Source organism: Exophiala bonariae, assembly GCF_035927105.1.
Source record: "Exophiala bonariae strain CCFEE 5792 chromosome Unknown scaffold_30, whole genome shotgun sequence".
NCBI classification, from domain to species: domain Eukaryota; kingdom Fungi; phylum Ascomycota; class Eurotiomycetes; order Chaetothyriales; family Herpotrichiellaceae; genus Exophiala; species Exophiala bonariae.
The window spans coordinates 45,503-71,635 of NW_027042505.1; the positions used below are offsets into that span (position 1 = coordinate 45,503).

The window sequence follows — 26,133 nt, forward strand, 5'->3', positions numbered from 1 at the left end:
ATTACCTACGGACTTGGGTTTGTTGGTCTCCAGGGGCGCATTTATTGCGAGTCATAGGTAGCTAAAGCAATTGGGATCGAATAAAACTTGGAGACCAATACCTTTGCATTGTTTTTTGATTATGTTATTTTGCTCTATATTCTAATCTTACGTAGAAGGGAGTATATTTTTTGTACAACGAAAGAAAAAAGTAGCGAAGCGCAACTGGCCAGACAATCAGATTACATTAATCGGCGTCACAATCAGGCTTGATGGTTACACCTCTTCAACCCTCTTGGCCTCCGTCTCCTGCTGCTGTTCAGCGCTACCTGCTGTCTTGGGTGTCGATGCAAGCGCAGCCGCAGCCTTCTGGTCAGCAGCGACTTTCTTGATGTTGATCCAAGGCATCAGCAGAGTACCAATGATGGTGGCGGTACTGACGGCGACGCCGACGTAGAAGGCATTCCTCAACGCCAGATTATAGACCGCCAGCACAGCGTCCAAACTGGCCGCGGGGACGACGTTCCGGAGATCTGTGGCGCCGACATGGGTGACGAGATCGCCGTTGATGCCCGGGATGGAGGTCAGGCCCGTGGATAGTTTGTTCAGGAAGATGTTGTTGGCGATGCTGACGCAGACGGAGCCGCCGAGGCCCTGGGCGAAGAACATGATGGTGGCGCCGGTGGGGACGTCTTTCCTGGCGAGCACCGTCTGCGCCGCGACCGAGGGCTGCTGCATCCCCAGCCCGAGCCCGATGCCCCAGAGGGCCTGGTACCCGATCCATTTGCTGTGGCCCGTGGTGAGCGTGAACGTGCACATCAGGCCGACGCCGACGGAGGTCATGACGGACGAGACGACCATCCAGTGCGTGAAGTATCCGAGCTTGCGGGTGCCGATGCCCGCGACGATGGACGCTAGCGTGATGCCCAGCACGGCCGGCAGGTTCATGATGCCCGAGTGGACGGCGGTGGCGCCCTTGATGGCCTGGAACCAGATGGGCAGGAAGTACACGATCGTGATCATCCCCGCGCCGCTGAAGAACGAGTACGTCATCCCTGCGGCGACGGCGCGCATCTTGATGATGCGAGGCGGCACGGTCGCGAGTTCTTGCCGCCACATCTGCACACCGATGAAGGCGATGAATAGCACGCCGGCGAGGACCAGGAGCGCAATGATTCGTCCGTCTGACCATGCGTAGTCGATGCCGCCCCATTGCAGGGCCAGCAGGAGGCACGTTATCGAGGGGATGAAGATTGCCGTGCCGATCGGGTCTAGTTGGTGGATTTGTTCCTTCAGGGTCGCTCTTTTGGTTGTTCTCGCCGGGACTTTGAGGATGAAGGCTAGGATTGCCATCGCCGCGCCCCCGATTGGTAGGTTGATGTAGAAGCACCATCTGGAATGACTGTTAGCATTTTATTGTTTGGCTTGTAGTTAAGGGGGCGAGATGAGAACTGACCTCCATGATACATTCGTTGTGAATACTCCGCCGAGCAGTGGGCCGGCCACCGATGCGATAGCAAACACTGCTCCGAAAGCTCCAGTCCACGCGGGTCGTTTCTCGAGCGGAACGAGGTCCACAATCACAACGATGGCTCCCGCGAAGATACCTGCGCTGCCAATTCCTGCGATTGATCTCCCAATGATGAAGGCGACAGAAGATGGAGCTGCTCCACAGACCAAAGAACCGAGTTCGAAAATGCCGATGGAGGTGATATATACCCATTTGGTGCTGTAGAAAGTATAGATGCGGCCGATGAGGAGTTGAAATGCAGACATCGTCAGGAGATAAGACGACGCATACCAGCCTACATCATCAAGCGAGTTGAAATGATCTGTGATGGCGGGGATCGCTGTTGCGATGATGGTTCGGTCCTGTTGGAATAGTCAGACTGAGGCTACTAGAAAGGGATATGGGGAGGGGGACAATGATACTCACCAAAGCAACAAGGAGAGACACAGACATCATGCCGAGCACGATGGCGAGGACTCTCTTGAAGGGTGGATATTCTACATCTTCTGAGGGAGCAGAAGTTGCAAGATCATCTTTCTTCTCCTGCTGTTCGGTTGAATGCATACTGTGAGCATCGCTTGATTGTTCCAGCCTGTCTGCCATTTTATGAGAAATCAAAGTAAAAACGTGATGTTATTGCGGATTAGTGTTTATAGATCCTTCACCTGTGATAGTAAGGCAACATTTCAAGAACAGGGGAAGCACTTGTTAAATAAGGAGATCAACATCAAAGAGATATGCAACTTAGACCTTCAAACGTCCGCAATCCGTCGATCATCGCCTGGCGCCCCGACGCGAACCTATTGAGTTCGGACGCGAAACCTCATGAATATGCGCCGTGTATTCGTTGTATGTGCAAGGGCATTCATTGTCCGAAGCCCTTGGATGGTCAAGTGGAAAGGAGAGGATCATGTCCTCGGGGCCAGGGCGAGCAACGGGGCCGTGAAAATGCCAAGGAGCGAGCTCTTAGATCGATGTGGTTGGCTACATGAGAGAACTCGTCAAAATAGCTCGCAAGGCTGAACAAGGCTGGGGAGACGCAGGTATGGACAACGTGATTTCTCGGGCGATTCTGAGCAAGCTTTCGTCTATTGCACTAGCGACAATTTCTATCAACGCTGGATGCCGCTCTCACCGTTCCTAATTCTCTCCAAAACAACCTTGACAACTTCAGCGAGTTTCTCGAAATCTGAAAGCTCCAGATAGATTTGCCCAGACACACGTAACCAGGCACGCGACGCATATGGATAGACCGTGATACCTATACGGTATTCTTTAATCAACGTCGATTGAAGCCAAGAAGTATGGGACACTAGCTCGTCCAAGCGGATCGGAACAGCGGTGAAGCCTGAATCTGTCGATGCTGGCGCAATGGATTGAGGGGTAGGGGTCTTGGAAAGACTTGTTGTAGCCGGTGTATTTTCCGAGCCTGTAATGGCGAATGGAAGCCGAATATTGGCCATGGCGCACTGCCGTATATTTGCTAGTGGCGTTGTATTAGGGCTGGTGGACTCCTCAGGTTCGATGACATCCATGACTTCAGTGCCAAGTCTCTCTGCAATAAGGTCGGCTCCTGCCTGTGCAATATATTGTATATAACCCCATATTGCTTCGTCGCCCCCACAGACTGTCTGCCTGAAATTTAAAGCTGCGTTTACGCAGAAGAAGGCGGAGTTCTCGACCGTGCCCATGTAGTCGAAGAGACCTGTGAAGTAAGAGGGTCCGATTTCTTGTGGTTTGAGCTGCTGTTCATCTGGAGTAGTTTTGTTCCTGGAGTTTGATGACATATCTGTGTGTTCGGGTGGAAATGGAAGGGCTTCGAAGCCCCATGATGTAGGTACAGTCGTGCGTATCAAGTGCTGATTACGTCTCGGTACATACAGGACGGCACAACCTCGTGGGGTGTACAACCACCTATTATGCATGTTAATGTTAGAGGTTCTTTGCCTTCTCAATTCGCACACAGTCACTACATTTCTTGGTAGCATACATGGCAATTGACAAGATCCTGTGAAAGAGTCGCATCACTTACTTATGGCAATTGCTCACGAAGAAATCTGGACTCAAATCTCCCAGACTGAGGGCTATCTGACCTACGCCATGGGCACCATCGATCACACTGTAGATACCCCTCTCACGGCAAAGAGTTGTAATTGCTTGGAAAGGAAACCTGGCGGCAGGGACGGAGGTGATGGTCTCGAACACGCATGCTCTCACCCTCACGCCGTCTTGGCTGGCCTTATCGAGGACCTCAACCAAAGCGGTGACGATAGCCTCGTGAGAGCACGGGAGCGTGTAGTTCGTTACCTTGCGCAATTCTATGGATGGATCGATTTCGCGGATCGAGAACAGTGTCTTCTCAATGGCGCCATAAATCGTATCGAAGTAAACCACGCAGGACTGTTCCCGCTTTGTCAGCTCGAGCGTCGTAGCTTGAGAAGCGAATGTAGGGAGGAGATTCCGCAATATTGTATTGAGCCCTACGGTCGCATTTTGCACGAAGACACATTCGTCCGACGAGGTTTTGAGCAGCTTAGCTATGCCTAGGCGAGAATTGGAAATGTGATTTAATGCGTCATAGCGAATGAACCGGTCTGGCTGGCTTTCGGTCGCGTGTTGGTAGCTACGTTGTGCTTCTTGAACGAAGCGTGGGAATGCGCCAAAGGAACCTAATTATCGTATGAATATCAGTTCTCGTGGCAGACATCATTGAGGAATTTCCATCCATAGCAGGGATGAGAAGATGTGAAAGGAGGGCATTCCATCATGGCGCAGCTCCATTTGCTATCACAGCAATATCATCCTATGATGGACGGCCGATTGGCAATGCTGTGAACCTGTTTTTGTAGTGACACAGTTGTCGCATTGCCAGTCATTCTCTGCAAATACATGAAAAATATGAACGGGAGTCAAGGGATTGATTGTGTCCATACCATGGTTTAATGGGAGATAGTCATCGCTGAAGAGGAAGTGGGAACGGAAGGCATGACCAAAACCAGAATGGGCTTCGGCCTCACTCATGATAGTCAACTTGAAATGATGTTGATACCTCGACTATGCGGAAGCTGGTGTGTGTCAGTTTGTTGCGAGGATTCCTAAAGGTTGGTAGATAAGAATCGTCGCTCGCTCGCTTGATAACCATCGGGCCTGATGATTAGTAGCTCCTTGAAGGATTTTAGCGGCGTTGTCGGAAATGATTAGGTAGTATCTGTCGGTCACCAAATAATAGGCACGCCCATATAATCTGATAATTCAAGTGGGGGATATGTCAATAGCAAATGATGGTAAGAGATAATGCATAGAGTACCCGTCGTCGATATTGTTCTATTCTGTCGACATTGACATTCATGGTTGAACTTGGTCTCGAAATCGACACTTTTTCAACTGCCATATGACATCTCCTCTGTCAAACGCTTTGCACGGCACCGACATTGGATGTCATTTCCACTGTGTTGAGGGATCTTTGTATAGTGAAAATTGGGCTTGGTAGCATATCGTCTAGTTGCATTAATTGGCTGCGAATATCAACTGCGCCTGGGACACTTGTTTAATAGTCCCTGGAGATATGCCGTCATTGATATGGAACATACAGTTGGGTGGCTTTATTTCTGGCACGGGAGGATTGACGTGGCACTCAGCAGGGATCAGACCCTAGCTGGTTATCTACCTAAGAGGACTGAGGACTTGGCTACAGTTAAACCTCAGAATGAACAAGCTCAACGTCGGAACAGATCAAGTAGCTAGAGCAATTACTAAGTACCTACCTGGGTACGTAGTGATTCGAGATGTGGTTATTGGCTTTAACCATCATGATGGAGAATGCTGGAGTTCAGGTTGGCTACACAGGCCGGGGTCGGGTGCCTAGGCAATATATCAATGATTTCATCATGTATGGCAAAGTCGGTGACAACAACGAAATTGCATGTCTCTACCAATGGGATTTTGGGCCCGGAGTGGCTTGCCTCGGGCGAAGATTAGCGAAATGTCGCCATAATTGATAACTAGTGCCGCCTTGCAGGCTGTGGCTTTGGCCTGAGAGAAGTGATGGAAAACATGTCCGTCTTGTTGCTGAAAGGCTCTCGGTCGCAAGGCTGAAGACTAGTAAATGTTTCAAACATGCATTGGAACAAATCGAGCTACGCTATAGTCGACCATGAGATGCTTCTGCTGGACAAACAAGTTTGAAAAGGAACAAAAGGGTTTGCGCACCACCAGACTGGAAGAAGTGGGAAGTGGGTCTAATTCCTTGTTTTCTCAAGTCGATCTTCGGTCGATCGGTCGATCTGGTGTATATTTCACGAATTTGCAGAAGCAACGACGGCTACACGGACACTTGGAATTGAAGCTACCTAGGTAGATATCTACCGAGTCGGTGGTTAGATGGGATATGACCTTCAATCATAAATGTCTGATTATTTGTTCGCAGGTACATACCGAGTTCAAGAGTTGGTAGGTACCTTGGGAATTGAAAGATCCCACTGGGGCTCGGGGATGGGCCAAGGGGCATTCCGGCGATCTGGCACCCGGAAGGTTCTTAGCTTAGGGACGGTAAGTGCCCCTCACCAACACACCGTAGGCGAAACGTCCAGTTATCCGTATGCCGAAGGGACTTGTGACTGCCATCCGTGATTGCCTTCCTCGTGGGCGCTCCTTCCCTCTACCCACTAGTTCCCTGAGGCTGCCATCTGCACCTGCACCTGCACCTGCACTTCACCTGCACCTTCGTTTTCCACCTTCCAAACTGTTCCACTCCACGTTGCCTGTGCCGCGCTCCGAGTCGAGTCCGCCACAATTCTCACGACACGTCCACTTCACGTTCAATCTATCACTACACACGCATTTGTATACTCGTCTATCTCGTTCCTCTTTCCTATTGCTGGCAAGGAGACCACACTGACCAACTACCATCTCTCGCTTACCCCTCTCCGAGCATTCAAACTGACATCCTGTCCCTACCATTTGTCCGATGCTAATCGTCTCCCCCCACGATTGAACACAATACCACTGCATGACAGAGACCATCTCTGAGAATACAAGGAATTCAAAGGCAGAAGACATACCAAAGCGATCCAAAGGACAGGGATAATGGGCCATCCTTTGCAGGCTTGCTCCTGTTGAACCACCAGCGCTCATGAAATCTTCTTCCGCCACTGGCAACCTGAAGCTCAGCTTGTCGACCGCTCTCCGGTAGTTCTCTACCACTACAGCCATCTTGAACGACATGTCGAGACCACCGTCTCGTCGCGCTTCGGCCTCTCCCATCAATGCTCAGGCTTCCCCCTCGTCCGCTGCCAGTCCTGCCCAAGAATCACAAGGTCAAGATGTGGAACAGTGGAATCCCCGTCCCTCTGTTCGTCCAACATGGATCCCTCTTGGCCCTAGCCAGACAACCATCAGCATCTTCACTGGCAAGACCGATCCACCAGGGGCCCGTAGCTCATCACTCAAATCTACGCGATCCGACGATGGTGCTACCATGAGTCCTGGTTCCATCAACCGCGTCTTCCCCATCCGCTCCGCGGTATCCATCGATCCTACCGCCACTCCCATAGTCTTCCAGGAGTCATCTACTGGATATCCTGGCTTCGACACTGCCTCGCAGCGACGCTCTAGTAGAGCAGGTGGCTCCACTTCATCACGCACTGGCGGTTTTGGAGATCCCGAGGGTCGGCCCACTGATACCACTAGTGAGCCACGCTCGCGATCTCGTATGTCAAATTCGGATCCCATCTTGACTGACTCGGAACGGCCTAATATGGCAGATACTCTGAACTCCCTTGCCGCTATCACAGCAGACGATGCCTCGCAGAAGTCAGAAAACGTCTCAATCGCATCCGCTGCGGCCTCTATTCGATCCCTACCAGAAACTCCACTGGTCACTGCTCGTTTCAAACACGTGGTTACCGATGGAGGCCATGCTATCATCACTGGTCGCGGTGGAGAAACCCTTCAACGCTGCGAGGATGAACCCATTCATATCCCGGGCGCCGTTCAGAGCTTTGGCCTGCTTGTTGTGCTCAAGGAAGATGGCGACAAACTGGTCGTTCGGGTTGTTAGCGAAAATTCTCGTCAAATCATTGGTTATACGCCTCAACAACTTTTCAAGCTAGATAGCTTCCTGGACATCTTTACCGAAGAACAGGCTGACAATCTCATGGATCATCTCGATTTCATCCGCGATGAAAATGCCGATGACATCGAGGCCAACGGCCCCGAGGTCTTTATATTGAACGTACGCCCGCCTGGCCATCGGACACGCAAGCTGTGGTGTGCCATGCACCTGTCGGAAAGTGACCGAAATCAGATCATCTGTGAATTTGAGATTGAAGATGACGCCACCAATCCCTTGATTCCTGCAAGCGACCCCGATACTCCAGACGTCCCGGAGAATACACTCGACAGTGCTCCAACCCGGGAAGAATACAATGACAGCACTGTTAATATCAGTAGGCCTCTTCGAGTCTTGAGAGGTGCCCGCAAGAAGAGATCAGAAGCTGCCGCAATGGAAGTCTTCAACATCATGTCTCAGGTACAGGAGCAGCTTTCCAGTGCAACAACCCTGACCGTTTTCCTAAAAGTTCTCATTGGTATTGTCAAGGAGCTGACAGGCTTCCATCGTGTCATGATATACCAATTCGATCAAGCTTGGAATGGTCGTGTTGTCGCTGAGCTCGTAGACCCACGCGCCACCAAGGATTTGTACAAGGGGCTCAACTTCCCAGCCTCGGATATTCCAAAGCAAGCGAGAGATCTGTACAGAATCAACAAAGTACGCTTGCTGTATGACCGCGACCAGGAAACGGCTCGACTGGTGTGCCGCACCATTGATGACCTTGAGACTCCCGTTGACCTGACCCACGCAAACTTGCGCGCCATGTCTCCAATTCACCTGAAATATTTAGCCAATATGGCTGTGCGTTCGTCCATGTCCATTTCAATAAATGCCTTCAACGAACTTTGGGGCTTGATTGCCTGCCACTCCTACGGCGAGAGAGGGATGAGAGTCTCCTTTCCCATTCGAAAAATGTGTCGCTTGGTCGGCGACACTGCATCTCGCAATATTGAAAGACTTTCCTACGCCTCACGCCTGCAGGCTCGTAAGCTAATTAACACTACTTCATCGAGCAACAATCCTTCAGGCTATATCATCGCGTCTTCTGACGATCTCTTGAAACTTTTCAATGCGGATCTCGGAGCCCTCTCAATTCGTGATGAGACAAAGGTATTAGGAAATCCCAGAGGCCATCTGCAGGAGGTTCTCGCCATGGTGGAGTTCCTCCGAATGAGAAAGGTCACCTCCGTGTTTTCTTCCCAGGATATCCGTACAGATCTCCCGGACCTACAATACGATCCTGGTCTGAAGCATCTGGCTGGATTATTATTCGTGCCTCTCTCAAGTGGAGGTAGCGATTTCATCGTGTTTTTCCGCCAAGGCGTGTTGCAGGAAGTCAAGTGGGCTGGGAATCCCTATGAAAAGTTTGTCAAACAGGGAACCGAAGGCTACCTAGAGCCCCGAAAGAGCTTCAAATCTTGGAGCGAAACCGTTGTCGGTAGATGCCGTGATTGGACCGACGATGAAATGGAAACGGCGGCTGTTCTCTGTCTAGTCTACGGCAAGTTCATCGACGTTTGGCGTCAAAAAGAGGCGGCTCTTCAAACCAGTCAACTGACGCGTCTTTTGCTCGCCAACTCTGCTCACGAGGTTCGAACCCCACTAAACGCTATCATCAACTACCTGGAGATCGCTATGGAAGGAACTCTAGACACCGAGACGCGCGAAAACCTGGCGAAATCTCACTCGGCTTCAAAGTCCTTGGTGTACGTGATCAACGACTTACTTGATCTTACCAAGGCTGAGGGTGGGCAGTCCCTGGTCAAAGACGAGCCCTTTGATCTAGTCCAAGCGTTGAAAGAGGCGACCGATCCTTTCGTTGGAGAATCGAAGCGTAAAAACTTGCAGTATGATGTTACGCTTGCGGAGGACTTGCCTGCCAAAGTTATTGGTGATCACCGCCGAGTTAGGCAGGTGGTGTCTAATCTGATTGCAAATGCAGTTCAGCATACTTCGGAAGGAAAGGTTTCAGTCGGAGCAGCAGTGGCTGCGACCCCGCCCGGGAAAGTCGAAGTCGAAATTGTTGTTGAGGATACAGGGAAAGGTATGACACCTGTCAAAGTAGATGCTCTCTTTCGCGAGCTCGAGGAAGTGTCCTACGAAGAAGATCTCCCGGGTCAACAACCCCTGGTTGCCCAGGACCCCTTCACGGAACAAAACAATGCAGAGCAGATGCTTGGCTTAGGACTTGCACTCGTCGCTCGTACAGTTCGTCATATGAACGGTCAGTTAAGGCTCCGGACCGAAGAATCCAAGGGCTCATGTTTTACCATCGTCCTGAGCTTTGGCATAACGAGTCATGGGACCACAGTGGTGGAAAGACAGCCTCCCCTGACCGCTACTGCAAAACCAACAACACCAAAATCTATAGAGAACGAGGTCACTTTGGTCTACCGAGCACCACAGGCCCGCTCTTCCGCACCACCATCCATTTCTCGGAGACATAGTGGAGACAGTATCACAAGCCTCAAGAGTGGGAGGAGCGGCAAAAGTGGTACCAGTTTGCAAAGCGACATCAGTCAAAAGAGTGATGCGGATAGGCTCATCGACGCAATTCAAGAACCTCTTCGATTGTTCGGTGAGGCATCTCCGAGCACGGATACCCCTGGACATGCAAAACGTGCATCATTCGATCTCGGCACGACTGCATTGTCGCCTTCACGAAAGTCCTCCTCTTCGAGCAAAGCTTTGAGTTATCCCTCCCCTCGAGATCTCAAATCATCCCTTCATTCGCAAGGATCGAAAAAAGTGACTGATTCGGGCATGCCGCTCAGGCCTGTCCGGGTGGCCGAGGACGACATAGACACTCCCACAGCTTCGTCCAGACCTAAGGTTGCTTTTTCTGAAGAGCCGGACAGTATCAGTGCGCCGTCTGACACCACCGATGGGGAGTCCATCCTCCCACCTGACGGCTATTCTGTTTTGGTTGCAGAAGACGATCCTATCAATAGTCGAATCATGAAGAAACGTTTAGAAAAATTGGGGCACTCGACTTATATGACTGTGAATGGCGAAGAATGCGCTTCTGCGCACGGGGAGCAGCCCACACACTTTGATGCAGTCTTGATGGACCTGCAAATGCCAATCGTGGATGGTTTCACTTCTACCAAAATGATTCGTTCCTTTGAGAAAACTCATCCGAAGTCCTGCTTATCGAGCCGCGCCCAGCTAAATGGCCGAATACCAATATTTGCGGTTTCAGCTTCACTTGTGGAGGCAAAGCGCCAAGAATACATTGATAGTGGCTTTGATGGTTGGATACTAAAGCCAGTTGACTTCAAAAGAGTTGGTCTTATACTTGACAGTATTGTCAACGAGGAGTCCCGGAACTCCTGCCTTTACGAACCTGGGCATTGGGAACTGGGCGGTTGGTTCCTGCCAAAGTCCAAGCAGCCGGATTTTTATGACGTCGACACAACCCCAAACCAGGAATCATCTGCCTTTGAATTTGACAAGCCTTATGATGAATAAATTGTCGTTCTTGGTGGTCTCTTCATCGACGAGATTTATGAACCCGGCAGGACGATATGCAGATGAATAACGAACCTGGTCTGATGGTTACATGTTGAATGATCGCGACCTATCCTTAATCTATTTCTTCGCTCTTGTATGAGCAAGTCTTACACAAGCTTGGCGTCGAGAACCTGGGTGCATTGAGGTGTTGAAAGTAGAGAGCATGGTGTTTGGAAAATGTATGTTAAGCACAACCCTGGAGGTGTTAGAGGCGCATGCCTGTACAAACCCTAAAGTACCCTAAATGGCCAATGGCGAATATATCTTAGGACTCCCGAGTTCCATTTCACTATGTGAGTGAATCAGAATATTCATTCTGAGTGACTCGATATCAGCCGTTCATTTCTCCCCCAATCGTTCCCCGCTCAGTCCTTTTCTTCCACCCATCCAACGAGCCATCCACACCCTCTCCTCCCGTCTAGGTATAGACATCTGTTCCTCATCCCAAATATGTTTCGCCCCATCGCCAAAAACAGACAGTATCTTATCTGCGGCCGAGATGCGAAACCCCATCTTCGCATAAAACAGTCCATTGAACGGCACATCTCGATATGTCGTCAGCGTCAGCGCGTCGACCCTCGCTTGTGGGATTGATGACGGTGGTCCTGTCACGTTGTTGACCTGCTCTGCATAGCGTATCAAGTCGCCCATGAGCCGTCGTCCCAGGCCGCGTCGGTGGTGTGCTGCATGGATGGAGAGTTCGGCTACATGAAGAAATCGCGATTGGCTTTGTATCTGTGAGGTCGTTGTGGACGGCAATTGAGGTGGAAGGGAAGGAGGAGACAGATGGTGCAGGAGTGGGAACGCAGCAAGAAATCCTACGATGGTTTCTGTGCTCTCTTTCTCGTACGTGCCTGTTCCTTCTTCCTCAACCCGGACAGCAACCCATATCTTCCCGACGTCCAAGATTTCTTGGAGTCTCGGGACCGAGAGTGGTTCGTCGTCGGCGAGAGTCTCCAGCCCTTCAATCGTGCGAAACAAAGTCCCAGCTGAGTCTTCGACAGCTGGAAGTGCTGAGAGATCTGTTGCTTGGGCAGGTCTGGTTATGTATGGTGGTGATTGCATTTTCTGGCTTATGGGGGATCTTGGCCTGTCGGACTTGAGATTTTAGTTTGTAGCCTTCCGGGATGGCAGAACTGGACCCCGTGGATTGCTTGTGGTGATCTCGAAGCTTTCGCGATCGAGCTTCAATTGCCACTGAACAACAGTCGTTCAATGATCACCACGAAAGTCATGATAAGTACTCCGGTAGATGGCCTTCATGAGTCAGAGCTGAGGCTGTGCATCCACCGCGCCCCAGCCTTGCATCAGAGCCTTGCAGGTCGTCGATCAGTGGCTGTCGCTTGACCTTCGTTCGGAGTCGAGTTCACCTCCCCATCTAGCTCAGGGTTCTCCGCACATCTAGTGCGCCTCTCCGCGAAGCATTTCAAACCCCCGCAACTTTAATCCTTTACCGAGAGAAGACCCTTGATATGTGGATGATATCATAATAAAGTCAATGGATGGGAGGGAGACTAGAAATCTAGAAATGTAGACATGGTTTACGGCCGGCATTTTGTAGTTCTAAGAAATTCTGCTTGTGTCCGAAGCCGAAGTGAGATCGAGGATTAAACCAATTATCAACAAACCACTGAATCAATCTTCGACGGTTTCGCAAAAAGGGAGAAGTCATGGCGAAGCGTGATGTCAAGACTATCGGCTACATTGGCCTCGGCAATGCAGGCTTTTCGATGGCCAGCAACCTGCCCAAGAACGGATACAGTCTCGTTGTCTACGACCAGGACCAGAAGAAAGTAGAAAGGGCAGTACGAGAATGGAAGAACACCTCATCCGGCGCATCCTCCTCAGGAACTCTAAAGGGGCGAGCCTTCCAGGACTGCGACGTGATCATCACAATGCTTCCACACGGCGGCATCGTTCGTGATGTACTCATCCCACAGGGCGCAGAGTCCGGACCAGGGCTTGCATCGGCTCTCAGAAAAGGGACTATCGTTGTCGACACGTCCTCCTCTTCTCCCTTTGAGACACAAGCTCTCGGAAAGGATTTAGATCAAAGTGGAATACATCTCATTGACAGTCCTATTACGCAGACTTACATGCACGCCACAGATGCGGGACAGTCGACGTTGATGGTCGGTTGCGATGAAGAGCAACACTTCGAAACCGTCAAGCCTATCCTTGAATGCATGGCCAGCTATATCTTCCACATGGGCCCACTGGGCTCCGGCCACGCCATGAAAACACTCAACAACTACATCATGGCCTCGTCAATCTGTGCACTCTCAGACTCATTGGTGACGGGCCAGAAATTCGGCCTTGACCCGCAGAAGATGATCGACGTGTTGAACGTCGGCACCGGCGTCAATTTCCCCACCCTCGACACCTTTCGGCGAGATGCGTTGACGAGAAACTTCAATTCGGGATTTGGACTGGCGCTGTTGGTGAAGGATCTCGGTATCACGCAGAAGTTCATGGAGAATAGTGCATTTGAGACCAAGTTGCCAGGCCTGTTGAGGAAATATCTCAGCCATTCGTTGGATGTCATTGGGCCGGAGAGAGCAGCTGTAGCGGACCATACGGAGTGTATTCGTGGGTGGGAGGAGAGAGCGGGTGGTGGCCTCACTATTCGGAAGACGGAGAATGTGAGTGATATCCCTGCGAAGGATTTTGAGCATCGTAGATTGGGGTTGAATAGGAAGTGATGTGGTTGAGCAAGTATGGGGAAAACATCTAGGCGAAAGGATAGGTGCAGTTCATGATTGCTAGGGTTGCAGGCTACCAAGAATCTGACGAGTTACTAGTCTTCTACGCGCAAATTATCAGTCATTTCGGTTTTCGTGAATGCTTTGAAGAATTAACTGCCGATGAAGTGGCCCCGTGAATAATCTGACGCTCGTGTGCCCAAGCGACTTTGACGAGGCTCCGTGTCTCAGGGGCTGGCGTTACAACCTGAAATTTCCAACGCCCACATTGCAGCTCTCCAACTCGACATCTTACTTCCCCCTCCAACGCTGCCTACTTTGCCATCATCGGTAGACAAACATTACTTGGCGACACCAAATTGTGACTGGCAGAAATTCACGGGTTCCGGCATGCGCACTCACGGATATTCATCAAGTCAAACCGAAGATGTGAGTCATGGCCTGCTTGATGGCAGATGTTTAAGACCTCCGTCTTCACCAGATTGGTTGTTTGAAAGAGGATACTTGCCTGTCCCCAAATAGTTCAAAACCGACAAACATGAACATCATTACCTTTCTAATCCAACGAGCATTAAGGGTTGATATTTTCGCCTCTTTGAGAGGGTTAATTTCCAACAGGCTGATCGATCATCGCTCGCTAGTTGGTCTCAAAACGTCACTGTCACCCGTCATCAATTGCTTCTAGATCGAAGGGTATCGTGAATAGTGCTTTACTGACTGACGAGAGCAGTGATAGAGGGAGGGGCCTCAAACGGCTTCCTCTTCCTTCGCCAACTTATAAATAAGTCTTCTTCCCCCACTGGTTCTGGGAGCTGCTTCTTCCTCCATATATATATACAAAGAAACATTGATTGAGGTGTTTCTTTCTCCACATAGTCGAAAAACGATGAGGCTGTAGAAGGTGATTTTGATGACATCCCTCGTCAATACCAGTTTGGTCCGTCAAAGCCCTCAACAAGCCACTGGACTGTGGCGTACCTGGAAGAACATAGCGTCTGGTGTTTTCATGGTGACATAACCAGGCTTTGCTGAGCACACTCTACACCAGTTGCGTCATCCTGAACCTTGAGGAGCCGTGGGAGAAGATTGCTGCCAAGTTCACGGCAGATCCCAACGGCTCACAACATGAACTGGCCGGCGACAACCCGTTTGCTCTCGGTCCATTGGTTGATCGTACATTTTCTTCGACGGAGCACTCAACTGCCATCCATTGACAATACTGGACCAAAGGATCAGCACGAAGAGATACCAGACGCTGACCCACTTCCGCACAATGGGAACGTGGCGCCAGACCTGTCATCCTCGCGTCTGAAAGATATCGGGATGGATGGGCCCGGAGAATCGTCGGATGGGAATCACTGGCCAAGGAGTTTTTCTTGCTCACCGATGGAGATTGGAAGAGGAACGAGAAGTACTCGCGACCACCCACAGGCAGAGGATGCGACTTGTCCCTCGGCGAAGGAGTACAAGTACGACATCTGTTGCCCATGCGTTGACCGCTTGCCCGCGGCCAAGATGAGACCTGGACTTGGTGCCAATTTTGCCACGGTACCATTGGGACTTCTCCTTAACTCAGTCGAAGAATTCTACAAACGACTTGACGTAGAATGTTGCAAGCATATGATGAGAGGGTTGTCCTGTCATATCTTCTTCGTTTCAGACAAAGCGTTACCTACTATCCAGAGGACCAAGGTCGAAAAATCCCCAGGGGAACACTTCTTCTCTGTGGCGGTAGCAACCACAGCACAGCACGCTATCGACAACTGATAGACTTTCCACGAGCAAATGAGCCATTGCCATCCAACACAAGTTGTAAGGACATCTTGACCAAATATCCCAACCACCTCGAGTGACAGAACCTCGAGGCCTTCATTCAGTACTTTTGGACTGCTGAGATGATTGTGAGGGAAACCTCGCAAAATATCAAAGATTTTTGGATTTCTCAAGGAATTCACAAGAAAGAGACTGGGCAGCAAATTTCATTCGGAACCGAATGGATGGTCACCTTGAAAAGGTCTTGGGAGAAGCTAAGCTGAGGAAATTGTGTCAAGGGGCCCAGAGCGGAGCAGAATATTTCGATATTGAAGCTCAAGCCTTATCAAGGGATGTCAGCCGCATGGATGGAAACCATGGAGGCTGGACCCGTCAAAGGAGGCATACTTGGAAATGACTGTGGATTGGGAAAGACATTTACAACTTTTGACCTTATTGCGATGATGGCGGCCAAATGTGTTCGTTTCGCGAAAGAAGGAAAGAAATTCGATGTACGTCCCACGTTGATTGTGGTACCACCAAGCTTGATCGGCAGTTGGTATGAAGAGTGGCACAAATACTGGAAAAAGATCACCGACAAGGCATTTTGTCCAAGCCTCTTCTAGAGGATGCGATTTTCTACGCTTTTGACATTGATTTCATCAGCGGTGGTCACTCAACCCGCAAAGTTGGCACTTCCGTCATGGAGATTGGGGGATCCTTACTCACCTTTGGTGATGCCAAGGACGTTGCTCCTGGTCGTTGGATTATGAGACTGGCGACTTGGGAAAATCTACATTGCCCTGAAATCCCTTGGACCGAATGCTTTCGGCATTCCCAATCATTTGTGATTCCTGGGTTCGAATTACTGACATGTTTCCTCGCTGTGCCAAACATTCCCGGCTTATGCTGCATCATCAACTCCAAACCAAGAATCTTGGTCAACCTCAATTCTACCCCCTGGCCAAGCAGGGACACGAGAAGTACTAAAGTGGCCGTGGCCGTGGCCGTGGTGGTCGACTGGCATGCCTATCTACAATGCCAAACATGCTTGGTTTTGTGACTGCTTTTTCATTGGCATAGTCTTTCCACAATGCCAACCATTTTCGGTTTTGTCTTGTCTCGAGCATTCTTATTAGGATCATACAAGAGGAGATCCGACTACCATTCATATTCAAAATGAGTTCCTATGGGTTTATCTTTCAAAGGACGGAGGACAGAAAAGATCCGGAATATCCTTGCGAATATTTACCTGTATTCCACTTTCCTCTCCTTCTCAAGTCACAACCATTCCATGTCCTTTCCCCACAGGCCAGACGGTGACAAAACCTCCAGTAGAGATGAGTCTTTCTGTCTTCAAATAAGATTCAACAATGGCTCGAGTTGGACTCCGTTTGCGACAATGAAGGAGTTCCATTACCTCCGTTCTACGAAGTGTGGTTTTTCAATCAGTATGAAGAGTTCTCGATACTCTGGATGCAGATGAAGCCAAGACGTCTTTCGTTGCTTCAATATCTCACGAACTGCGGTCACCATTGCACGGCGTTCTCGGAGCAGCCAATTTTCGTTACGATAGCAAGCTCAATCGCTTTCAGTTAGAGATGGTGGACTTCATTACAAGGAGCTTTCTATAACGAGCGTGTACATCGACAAAATAGCTCGTCAAGGACGAATACATCGAGGAAGTTGTTGATCGCCCGACGCCACCACAGCCGCTTAGAGATATTACAAGCTTCAGTGACATTCTCCTAAGCGATGTCAACGTCTCCAAGGCTGTAATCAACGCCTTGAAACAGTTCATGGACATGGAGACTATCATGAATATGCAGCCCAATGACCTCTATCGGCTCGCTGGCCTTGATTGTGACGTCAATCACGGCGATACAAGAGCGATTGAGAGGATCCGCGCCATTGATTCTGCAATCGACGCTGAGTTGGATAAGCCAGCGTGACAATACTTAAGTATGAACATCAACCAAATGCGATAATTGAAAAAAAGTCTTCGAGAAGCTCTTGAGGCGGAACCAGGGACTGAGAACCGTAATGTCTCACAAACGAAGACTGAACTCGGAGGCACAAGGGTATGCAACAGAGGTCAAGAGGCGGATCAAACACGTTGACATTATCCAGGATATGCCTGATGAACTTATGAAGGACCCAAGGTACAGACAGTTGACTGGAATGACGAAGACACTGGATCAAGTTGGGAAAGACTACCAGCACAGTCCTGTTTACAAGAAGAGCCTTCGAAAATGGCCAGAAGTGCCTGCAGCTGATGTATATCTGCTAGCATGTCTTTCCACAATGTCAGACATGCTTGGTTCTGTGGCGGTCCTCCATTGGCATTGTATTTCCACAATGCCAAACATTCCTGGTTTCTGGTTATGTATCGTTAGCAAATGCTGTGTGGAAATCGCGAAGCAAAAGCTGCGGCAGTGGCTCGTACTACCCCTTTGCTCAACTTGAACACTATCCCCTTTTTCTTCTTCCATATTCACCCACATAACTGAGAAACAAGATGGGCAAAACATCACGGAAACACACGCTCAAGGAGGCGAGAGCCTACTCTGGTGGGGAGACCAATCAGACAACACTTGTCCACACAAACCCGCAGGAGCTTGGACACCATGTCCGCCATGTCAACAAACTCAACGGCACGGCACCAACCCTCACCGCGGGAGTAGCGACCAACAGTGACCAGGGCATAGAGCTCTGGGGAAAGGTATATGATAACGCTCTGGAGGCCGAGGCTCTGAGGAACTTGGGAAAGAGAAATCCAAAAAAAATGTTATCATCTGTAGATTTGCTAGTAACGGCTGGAAAAGACTAGACGAATATTGTGCAACAATAACCCATTTCGATACCCGTCAAAAAGAGCTGTCCAGACTTTCACGTGGTGAACAATGTATCAACGGATAAAAAACATATGCTTGCTCAAGTTCGCTGTTCTCTTTTCAGTTTCCTAATGTTTCTTCTTTGCACTGAATGACTTGAGCGGATCGATCCTTCCCTTTGGTTTGCCCATTCCTCGCCCTTTTCTTGCCGTCTTTCCTCGTCGCTTGTGATCCTTCCGTTTGTCCTTGCCATCTACCTTCTTGAAACCCACGAAGCCCACTTCGTCCGCACTCAATCCCTTCCTGCCCTGTGCTGGCATTAAATAATCCGGCACATGCTTGAGATGAGCCTGATGGCGGATCAGCCCACCATGTTCCCCATCATGTCTCAAGTGTCGGAGATCGTCTGGATTGTCTTCGAAATGCTTCCGCAGTTTTTCACTTTTGATCAATTCTTGTTTGATTTCTCTTGCTCGTGCTTCGTGGACGGCCACTTTTGTGACTGCTCGCAATGCGTCATTCATTCGATATCGGAAGGCATCGACCTGAGTCATGTCAAAATGGTAAGGCTTGACTTCATTACCCTTTTTCGCTTGTCGAGCAATAATTTTCTCCAGTACTCGTTCGTCATGCTTGGAGGATGAGATGGTTGTATGTCGATTCTTGCCGTATAATTCTTTTGGAATGACAAAGGAGAGGGCCATACCGGCCTTTCCAGCTCTCGCTGTTCGTCCAATGCGGTGAGTATATGATTTCGAAGTGTGCGGGAGATCGAAGTTGATCACGCAAGCGACATTTTGGAAGTCGATGCCTCGCGACACACCATAATCCTTGTCTCGATTCGCCACTTTTTTCTTTCTAGACGGTTTCTGGTTGTCTTCATCGTCTTCGTCACTAATCTGGTGCTCCTCATCCTGTACAGCCTTGGAGCTCCTTCGTTTTAACACCCCTCCGAGAACTTCTTGATCATCAGCAGCGATGAGAATGTCGTAGAGGCCTTTGTTGAATTCTTGAACCACGTGAAGTCTCGAGTTGACAGGTAGTTCTGCGTTCAAAACGCACGATTTGATACCAAACTGCTCGAGATATAATTTGAGTCGATAACTTCTGTCGACACCATCGATGAAGATCAAAGATTTGCCCTTGACGAGTTGGAGCTTGAACACGACAAAGATGAGCAGGAATTTGTCGTCTTCTCCACAACGCACGACATACTGCGTCACACCTTCGCCCTTTTCTTCCTGGTCGTCGATCTTGACGATCTCTGCCTCACGGCAAAAGAGTGCTTTGAGTTCATCAACCTCTGGAGTCAATGTTGCACTAATCAAGAATGTCTGGACTCCACGAGGAATGACTTTGGCTATTGCATTGATGTCATCTTCGTACCCATAGGACAGTACAATATCAGCCTCGTCAATCACCAGATGGCTGATGGCGTCCAGAGAAAGTCGAGCAGAGTTTAGATACTGACTGACCCGTGCGGGGGTAGATACAATGATGTCCGGCGAGTCCTGTAGCACTGCATTCAATACTGCATCCGACACCCTTTGGGTGAGATTGAGGATCTGGACTTCTTTGGAGCAAAACGCCGCGAACGAAGTATAAGCTCTGTAAACCTGGTCTGCTAGTTCTCGAGTAGGGACCAGGACCAACGTGCTTGTGATCTTCTGTTTGGGCGCTGTAGCCTTTCTTCTCAGTATCGCCTGGAGGGTAGGAAGAACGTAGGCTGCAGTCTTGCCGGAGCCAGTCTTGGACTTTGCCAATATGTCTTTTCCTTCGAGCGCTAATGGGATGGTTCTGGCTTGGACAGGAGTAGGGGTGGAGAATTGGGACTTTGCTATGGCCTGCACAAGGCGAGGGTCGAGGCCGAAAGATTCGAAGGATGACTGGGTGGTGCTGTTATTTGCAGCGGGCTCTGGCGACGGAACATCGTTCTCGTCCAACTTTCGCTTCATGATGAGGATGGTATGGTCGTGGATCTAGAATTGCGCTGTAAGAGTTGTGGGAGAAGATCTGGTCAACAATCAAAGTCCGAGAAACTTGTCGGTCGGTTTGGAGAATCGGCACAGGAAATATTTCTTTTTTAGCGGGGAACGTCTAATTGGGACTAGTGAATGACACTAACTACTACCAAGGCGCTAGCGACTCGTCTAGCTTGTCAATCATGAATTAGTACACACTAGCTCGTTCCTCAACTTGACCTCATTCTCGAGCCTCGACGCTTGCGGCCCCCAATTCAATGAAGCCAGACCCCAAAGCCTGATTGATGACCGCGCCATCAAGCTGCACCCTGTGCGCCCTGAAAGCAGAGAGGTGTCCACGACGAGGACGACTACAACTCCAGTCCCTAGTCAGTCGTGACATCCAGTGCTCATGCTTTCTCTAGACTTGATTTCTTTGCATCGACTGTCGCAATGTTGGACGCGGTAAGAGCACTTCCCCGTCGCTGGCTCTTCGTGTTCGTTGCATTTGTCTCCCTGATCTTCCTCTTGTTTCTACGTTCCCATACTCCCTCTCTCGGTCCATCAATTTACAGTCCTCCTCCCAAGAACAATGACGGTCGCTTCCATTGGGCCGATCGCCCTGCCCGTTATCCTTTGAGCCAGCTCACTTCCCTACCCAAGGGCAAGTCGAAACAGTTGCCCCGAATCCAGTACTTATTTCCTAAGGAGTCCGCCGAACAAAAAACCGTTCGTCTGGCTCGTCGTGAGAAGATCAAGGATGCCTTCAAAAAATGCTGGGCCTCTTATCGGAGTCGCGCCTGGATGCATGATGAGTTGTCTCCCATCAGTGGCAGGGGACGGGATACATTTGGTGGTTGGGCTGCTAGCATGGTCGATGCATTAGATACATTATGGATCATGGACATGAAGTACGAGTTTAACGAAGCAGTCGAGTCAGCCCGACAGATCGACTTTTCGAAATCCACAGACGATATAGTCAATATTTTCGAGACTACCATTCGCTACTTGGGTGGGTTTCTCGCAGCCTATGACCTGAGCGGAGAGCGCACTTTACTCGACAAGGCGATCGAAGTGGGTGAGATGCTGCTTGTTGCCTTCGACACTCCAAATCATTTCCCCATCACTCGGTGGAGTTGGGAGAAGGCCACCAACTTCCAAAATGCGCAAGAAACTCCAAACTGGATGCTCGTCTCTGAGCTGGGCTCCTTGTCCCTTGAATTTACGCGGCTTAGCCAATTGACGGGCGATCTGAGGTGGTACGATGCCATTAAAAGAATTACCGACTTGTTTGACGAGCAGCAACATAAAACTAAATTACCCGGAATGTGGCCCGTAGTCGTCAATCCAAAGGACAAAGATTTGACTTTCGACACCACCTTCACCCTCGGAGGCATGTCCGACTCTCTTTATGAGTACTTTCCAAAGGAGTTTACGTTGCTCGGCGGTTTAGACCCGGTATATCAAAAGCTCTACACTGATTCTGCCGCTTCTATCACTCAGCACATGCTGTTCCGCCCAATGACGCCTCAGAATGCGGATATCCTTATGGCGGGTGATGTCAAAGTGGGCGATGATGGATCCATCTCACTGGAACCCAGGAATCAGCATTTGACGTGTTTCAGTGGTGGAATGTTGGCTCTGGGTGGCCGCCTGTTTTCGAACGAGGAGCATGTTCAATTGGGACAAAAGATCACCAAAGCCTGTGTCTGGGCTTACCATAATGGCCCTCGTGGTGTGATGCCGGAGATCGCACATTTCGTACCTTGTCCCTCGCTTGACAAGTGTGACTGGAGCCAAGAGAAATGGGAAGCCGCCGTGGTTGCAAGACAAGGAACAGATCAAGGTGGTAATAGAAAGGCTGACGAGATCATCTCGGACAGGAAACTTCCAAAAGGATTCGCAGACATCGATGATCGGCGATACATCTTGCGACCGGAAGCCATCGAGAGCGTTTTTATCTTGTATCGCATTACTGGAGATCGCGCATACCTTGAAGATGCATGGGAAATGTTCAACGCCATTCAAGCAATTACAGAGACCCAGTATGGCAACGCGGCCGTTTCCGATATCACCGGAATCAGCTACGACGGCGATGGACTTGAAAAAGGTCTACCACCAAAGCAAGATAGGATGGAGAGTTTTTGGTTGGCGGAAACTCTGAAATATTTCTACCTCCTCTACAGTGAACCAGATTTGATCAGCCTTGACGAATATGTCCTCAACACTGAGGCACATCCCTTGAGAAGACCGGCCTGAGTTGCAAAATGACATCCAAAATCTTGTGATAGTATGGAAGAGGCTATAGTGCCCTTCAAGAGGCTTGTTAATGCGCAAGCCGCCTTCGATTGACGCTGTCGTCTGCACAAACATCGGCAAATTTGGGGTCTCGATCTCAGGTGACGAAATTGTGTTGATGCAGGGCCACTGTTCAGCGCAGGGGCTTGAAGAAGGGTGACCGATCCAGCACACTTGCTACCAGTTGTGGAAACAAGCTAGACCATACAATCACAAGCATCAGAGCTCCGTGGTTTCATGCTCAGGACGCAGGAATGTAACACCAACACACGACGCCCTTCTCAGGCACTGTACATTTAACGAGAAGCAATGGCGCAAGAATATCCCAAGTATCTTGTGATACGTCACAGGGCCAGGTAGCTAGACTTCGTACCTGTTCATTCTCAAGCAGGTAAAAAGACCTTGAGTCATGTTTCGAAAGTCTATGAACTCCAAATTGAGTCTGCCGGTATCTATCTTCACTACCGACACCCGTGTGGCACTCGCAATGAGTTTTACTGCCCACGAACCATCGGGATTTTGAGTCTCCATTTCATCAAGAGAAAGAACAAAAACCTGCCATTCCTTACCCATACGCGCTTGCTCTTAGGAGATCCTAGGATGCATAGATTTGGTAGGAGTGGTAGAAAACTCGCTGGTGAGAGTTTTTTTAACACCCGACAGCCGAGTTGAACCCCTGATGTTTGTGAGGACTAAGCTGTGTTGTCGTGTTGTCGACTTCGAATTGAGTACTATGGACTCTTGGGCAGATGTCAGACCTGTACCTTACTATCGGCTTCTTCGAGATGTAGACATGCAAAACAATTAGCGTTCCACAAACTGGTGTATCTCATCTTCTCGACTTCTAGTTCAACTCGGTGGCTGCTAAATCACGAGATACATGAATACTTACTTAGGTACTTATCTGATTAAACCTTGGTCATGAACTTTCAGTTTTCCGTTGATTCATTCACCTTTAATCTTAGTTCCCATCTCCTTTTTATTGTTTCAGCCCGTTATGAAAGTATGTGTACATTACCACGAGCCTCAGGTTGATCTCTCCATGCCGCTTTTACCGGTGCAGAATCAGCCAAGATCTGGAATAAAGCAGCAGCATTCCCAGGGCTCAGGATTTGGAGAAACTGAAGTGGCATGCTCCGCATCAATTCCATGCAGGAAAATAATTTTGTCCTTCAGCATCAAGACCCAAGGTTGATTCGCCGATTTCGAGACACCACATTGCCCACCACAGTCACAAGTCCTCATGCGATGGAGGCACCTACGCGGATGAGAAAGCAGCCGGAAAAGAAGGCCAAAGGTACCGACAATTTGGAAAAAGACGATGTAGAGTTGCGACTGGAGAAAGCACTGTTTGGAGACGATGCTGGATTTCTCGACTCGCTGAAACGACAAGACGACGCAGGGCAGAGAAGTCTCGTCCGCTTCAGAGACGATGAGAGCGAAGATTCAGGTGCTGGGGAAGACGATGATGATGGGAGATTGAGCGATGTGGCCGATGAAGACGTACGTCCGGCATTCCCATATCAGACCGTACCTATTTTGCTAACGATGGCCCCCAGCTTTTCTTTCTCGACGCAGGTACAGGTGCCCTTCCTGCTGCTGTCACCCGAGAACTCGAGCAGAGCGCCCCGTCAGAAATTGATGCCCAACGGCAACAAGCTTGGTACGACAGCGACGATGACCGCCTTACGGTATCTCTGGCTTCAAACCCTCGTCTGCGCAAACTACGAGATACAGCGGACGATGACATAGTCAACGGGCGAGAATATATCGAACGTTTGCAAAGGCAATACGAGAGACTACATCCTACACCAGAATGGGTTACGTACGCAAGGAAGCGACGTAGGTTGTCCCAGGATGCAGAACTCGACTCGGATTCAGACATCTCAACGGGAGACGATGATGCTGGCGAGGCTCTGATTTCCGCGAAACCCCTTGCCGATCTGCTCCGCACAGCTGGTTCTCTGAGTCGAATCGATGTCAAAACCACATCTGCCAAGGGGAAGCGAAAACTAAGACCCGAAGTCATCGACATTCAACGTACCAAGGAAGTCGCTGGTGGTGGTCCATCCTCTATCGACACTCTGCAATTCCATCCTCACTATCCTCTACTGCTCTCAGCTGGACCCAGTTCTACCATCACCCTTTACCACATCTCACCACATCCGCCCAACCCCAATCCGATAGTCACCTCACTCCATGTCAGAGGCACACCCATCCATACCGCACAATTCTGCCAACCGCCACCTACAACGGAAACTTCAAGCGACAACAACAATGAACAAGATCCCACCGACCAAACACGGATCTTCTTCGCCTCCCGCCGCCGCTACTTCCACACCTGGTCTCTCTCAACCGGCCAAGTCCAAAAGATAACCCGCGCCATGTACGGCGCAGCACGCCACTCTCAACGGACAATGGAGCAGTTCAAACTCTCGCCTTGCGGACGATGGATGGGCCTGGTGTCGTCGGCCAAGAAAGGCGGGGGCGCCATCAACGTGCTCTCCACCTCGACCATGCAATGGCAGTGTTCATGCCGGGTGGATTCACGCGGCGGTGTTGCGGACTTCGCGTGGTGGCGAGACGGCAATGGCTTTGCGGCCGTGGGCAAGAACGGCGAGGTGTGCGAGTACGACATCCCGACGAAGAGCGTGGTGCGCCGCTGGCTCGACGACGGCGCTGTTGGCACAACCATCATCGCGCTGGGAGGTCACATCGGCAGCGCTCACGAGGATTTCGTCGGCGGCAGTCGCTGGGTGGCTCTCGGGTCCAGCAGCGGCATCGTGAACCTCTACGACCGGCGCAGCTGGCTGGAGACCGAGAAGACCAAACCCACCAGCACCACCAATGCGGGCCTGAAGCCGTCAACGACAGTCGACCACCGCCCCACACCGCTCCGCTCGTTCACACAGCTGACGACGCCGACGTCGCACCTGACATTCTCGTCCGACGGCCAGATGCTGGTGATGGCATCGCGGTGGAAGAAGGACGCACTGAGGCTGATCCACCTGCCATCCGCAACCGTCTACCGCAACTGGCCGACGGAGAAGACTTCGCTGGGCCGGATCTCGTCGCTGGCGCTATCGCCCGACGGTGGATATCTCGCGGTTGCGAATGAGGCGGGAAAGATCAGACTGTGGGAGATTAGGGATTAGTTGGTGCAGAGAATGTGCTCTGTGTTCCATCCTGGATGTGCTATACTACGAGAGGTGGAATTGCATTTTGGCGGTCATGAGATGGGATATGAGTACGTATATACATCTACCTGGTCGGTGAGATGATCAAATAATTGAAATAATTGACCTTTTCTCTGGAGATTGTGCTGTGGTCGCTCACTAAAGAGCAGCCCAGAAGTCTGACCGAGCTATTCAACCGGCGCAATGCATGCAGCGGTGTCAATTTCTTATGTTCCATCGAGTGTTCCTGGTTGAACAAAGGCTACAGAATTACACCGCTGACCAAATAAATGAGC

At 50.2% G+C, this 26,133-nt stretch overlaps 11 protein-coding genes across 11 annotated transcripts; 7 read left to right on the top strand and 4 right to left on the bottom strand.

The window, feature by feature from the left end:
- Positions 1-255: 255 nt before the first annotated feature.
- On the bottom strand, positions 256-2,092 carry LTR84_008179 (uncharacterized protein; the record flags this gene model as incomplete). Its single annotated transcript, XM_064851728.1, has 3 exons — positions 256-1,372; positions 1,436-1,851; positions 1,916-2,092. 3 exons carry the CDS (start codon positions 2,090-2,092, stop codon positions 256-258), a joined length of 1,710 nt encoding a protein of 569 aa, XP_064701969.1.
- Positions 2,093-2,601: 509 nt separating this feature from the next.
- LTR84_008180 (uncharacterized protein) lies at positions 2,602-4,510 on the bottom strand (the record flags this gene model as incomplete). The annotated part of the gene is made up of 3 exons (XM_064851729.1): positions 2,602-3,403; positions 3,522-4,158; positions 4,423-4,510. The coding sequence occupies 3 exons, from the start codon at positions 4,508-4,510 to the stop codon at positions 2,602-2,604; spliced, it is 1,527 nt and encodes a 508-aa protein (XP_064701970.1).
- Positions 4,511-6,710: 2,200 nt separating this feature from the next.
- LTR84_008181 (uncharacterized protein) lies at positions 6,711-11,072 on the top strand (the record flags this gene model as incomplete). The annotated part of the gene is made up of 1 exon (XM_064851730.1): positions 6,711-11,072. One exon carries the CDS (start codon positions 6,711-6,713, stop codon positions 11,070-11,072), a length of 4,362 nt encoding a protein of 1,453 aa, XP_064701971.1.
- A 381-nt stretch (positions 11,073-11,453) lies between these two features.
- LTR84_008182 (uncharacterized protein) lies at positions 11,454-12,179 on the bottom strand (the record flags this gene model as incomplete). Its single annotated transcript, XM_064851731.1, has 1 exon — positions 11,454-12,179. The coding sequence occupies one exon, from the start codon at positions 12,177-12,179 to the stop codon at positions 11,454-11,456; it is 726 nt and encodes a 241-aa protein (XP_064701972.1).
- A 605-nt stretch (positions 12,180-12,784) lies between these two features.
- On the top strand, positions 12,785-13,816 carry LTR84_008183 (uncharacterized protein; the record flags this gene model as incomplete). The annotated part of the gene is made up of 1 exon (XM_064851732.1): positions 12,785-13,816. The coding sequence occupies one exon, from the start codon at positions 12,785-12,787 to the stop codon at positions 13,814-13,816; it is 1,032 nt and encodes a 343-aa protein (XP_064701973.1).
- A 2,129-nt stretch (positions 13,817-15,945) lies between these two features.
- LTR84_008184 (uncharacterized protein) lies at positions 15,946-16,194 on the top strand (the record flags this gene model as incomplete). The annotated part of the gene is made up of 1 exon (XM_064851733.1): positions 15,946-16,194. One exon carries the CDS (start codon positions 15,946-15,948, stop codon positions 16,192-16,194), a length of 249 nt encoding a protein of 82 aa, XP_064701974.1.
- Positions 16,195-16,941: 747 nt separating this feature from the next.
- LTR84_008185 (uncharacterized protein) lies at positions 16,942-17,520 on the top strand (the record flags this gene model as incomplete). The annotated part of the gene is made up of 2 exons (XM_064851734.1): positions 16,942-16,950; positions 17,227-17,520. 2 exons carry the CDS (start codon positions 16,942-16,944, stop codon positions 17,518-17,520), a joined length of 303 nt encoding a protein of 100 aa, XP_064701975.1.
- A 566-nt stretch (positions 17,521-18,086) lies between these two features.
- On the top strand, positions 18,087-18,398 carry LTR84_008186 (uncharacterized protein; the record flags this gene model as incomplete). The annotated part of the gene is made up of 1 exon (XM_064851735.1): positions 18,087-18,398. One exon carries the CDS (start codon positions 18,087-18,089, stop codon positions 18,396-18,398), a length of 312 nt encoding a protein of 103 aa, XP_064701976.1.
- Positions 18,399-18,530: 132 nt separating this feature from the next.
- On the bottom strand, positions 18,531-20,357 carry DBP9 (ATP-dependent DNA/RNA helicase; the record flags this gene model as incomplete). Its single annotated transcript, XM_064851736.1, has 1 exon — positions 18,531-20,357. The coding sequence occupies one exon, from the start codon at positions 20,355-20,357 to the stop codon at positions 18,531-18,533; it is 1,827 nt and encodes a 608-aa protein (XP_064701977.1).
- Positions 20,358-20,816: 459 nt separating this feature from the next.
- LTR84_008188 (uncharacterized protein) lies at positions 20,817-22,622 on the top strand (the record flags this gene model as incomplete). Its single annotated transcript, XM_064851737.1, has 1 exon — positions 20,817-22,622. The coding sequence occupies one exon, from the start codon at positions 20,817-20,819 to the stop codon at positions 22,620-22,622; it is 1,806 nt and encodes a 601-aa protein (XP_064701978.1).
- Positions 22,623-23,909: 1,287 nt separating this feature from the next.
- Positions 23,910-25,816, top strand: LTR84_008189 (uncharacterized protein; the record flags this gene model as incomplete). The annotated part of the gene is made up of 2 exons (XM_064851738.1): positions 23,910-24,164; positions 24,221-25,816. 2 exons carry the CDS (start codon positions 23,910-23,912, stop codon positions 25,814-25,816), a joined length of 1,851 nt encoding a protein of 616 aa, XP_064701979.1.
- Positions 25,817-26,133: the final 317 nt, after the last annotated feature.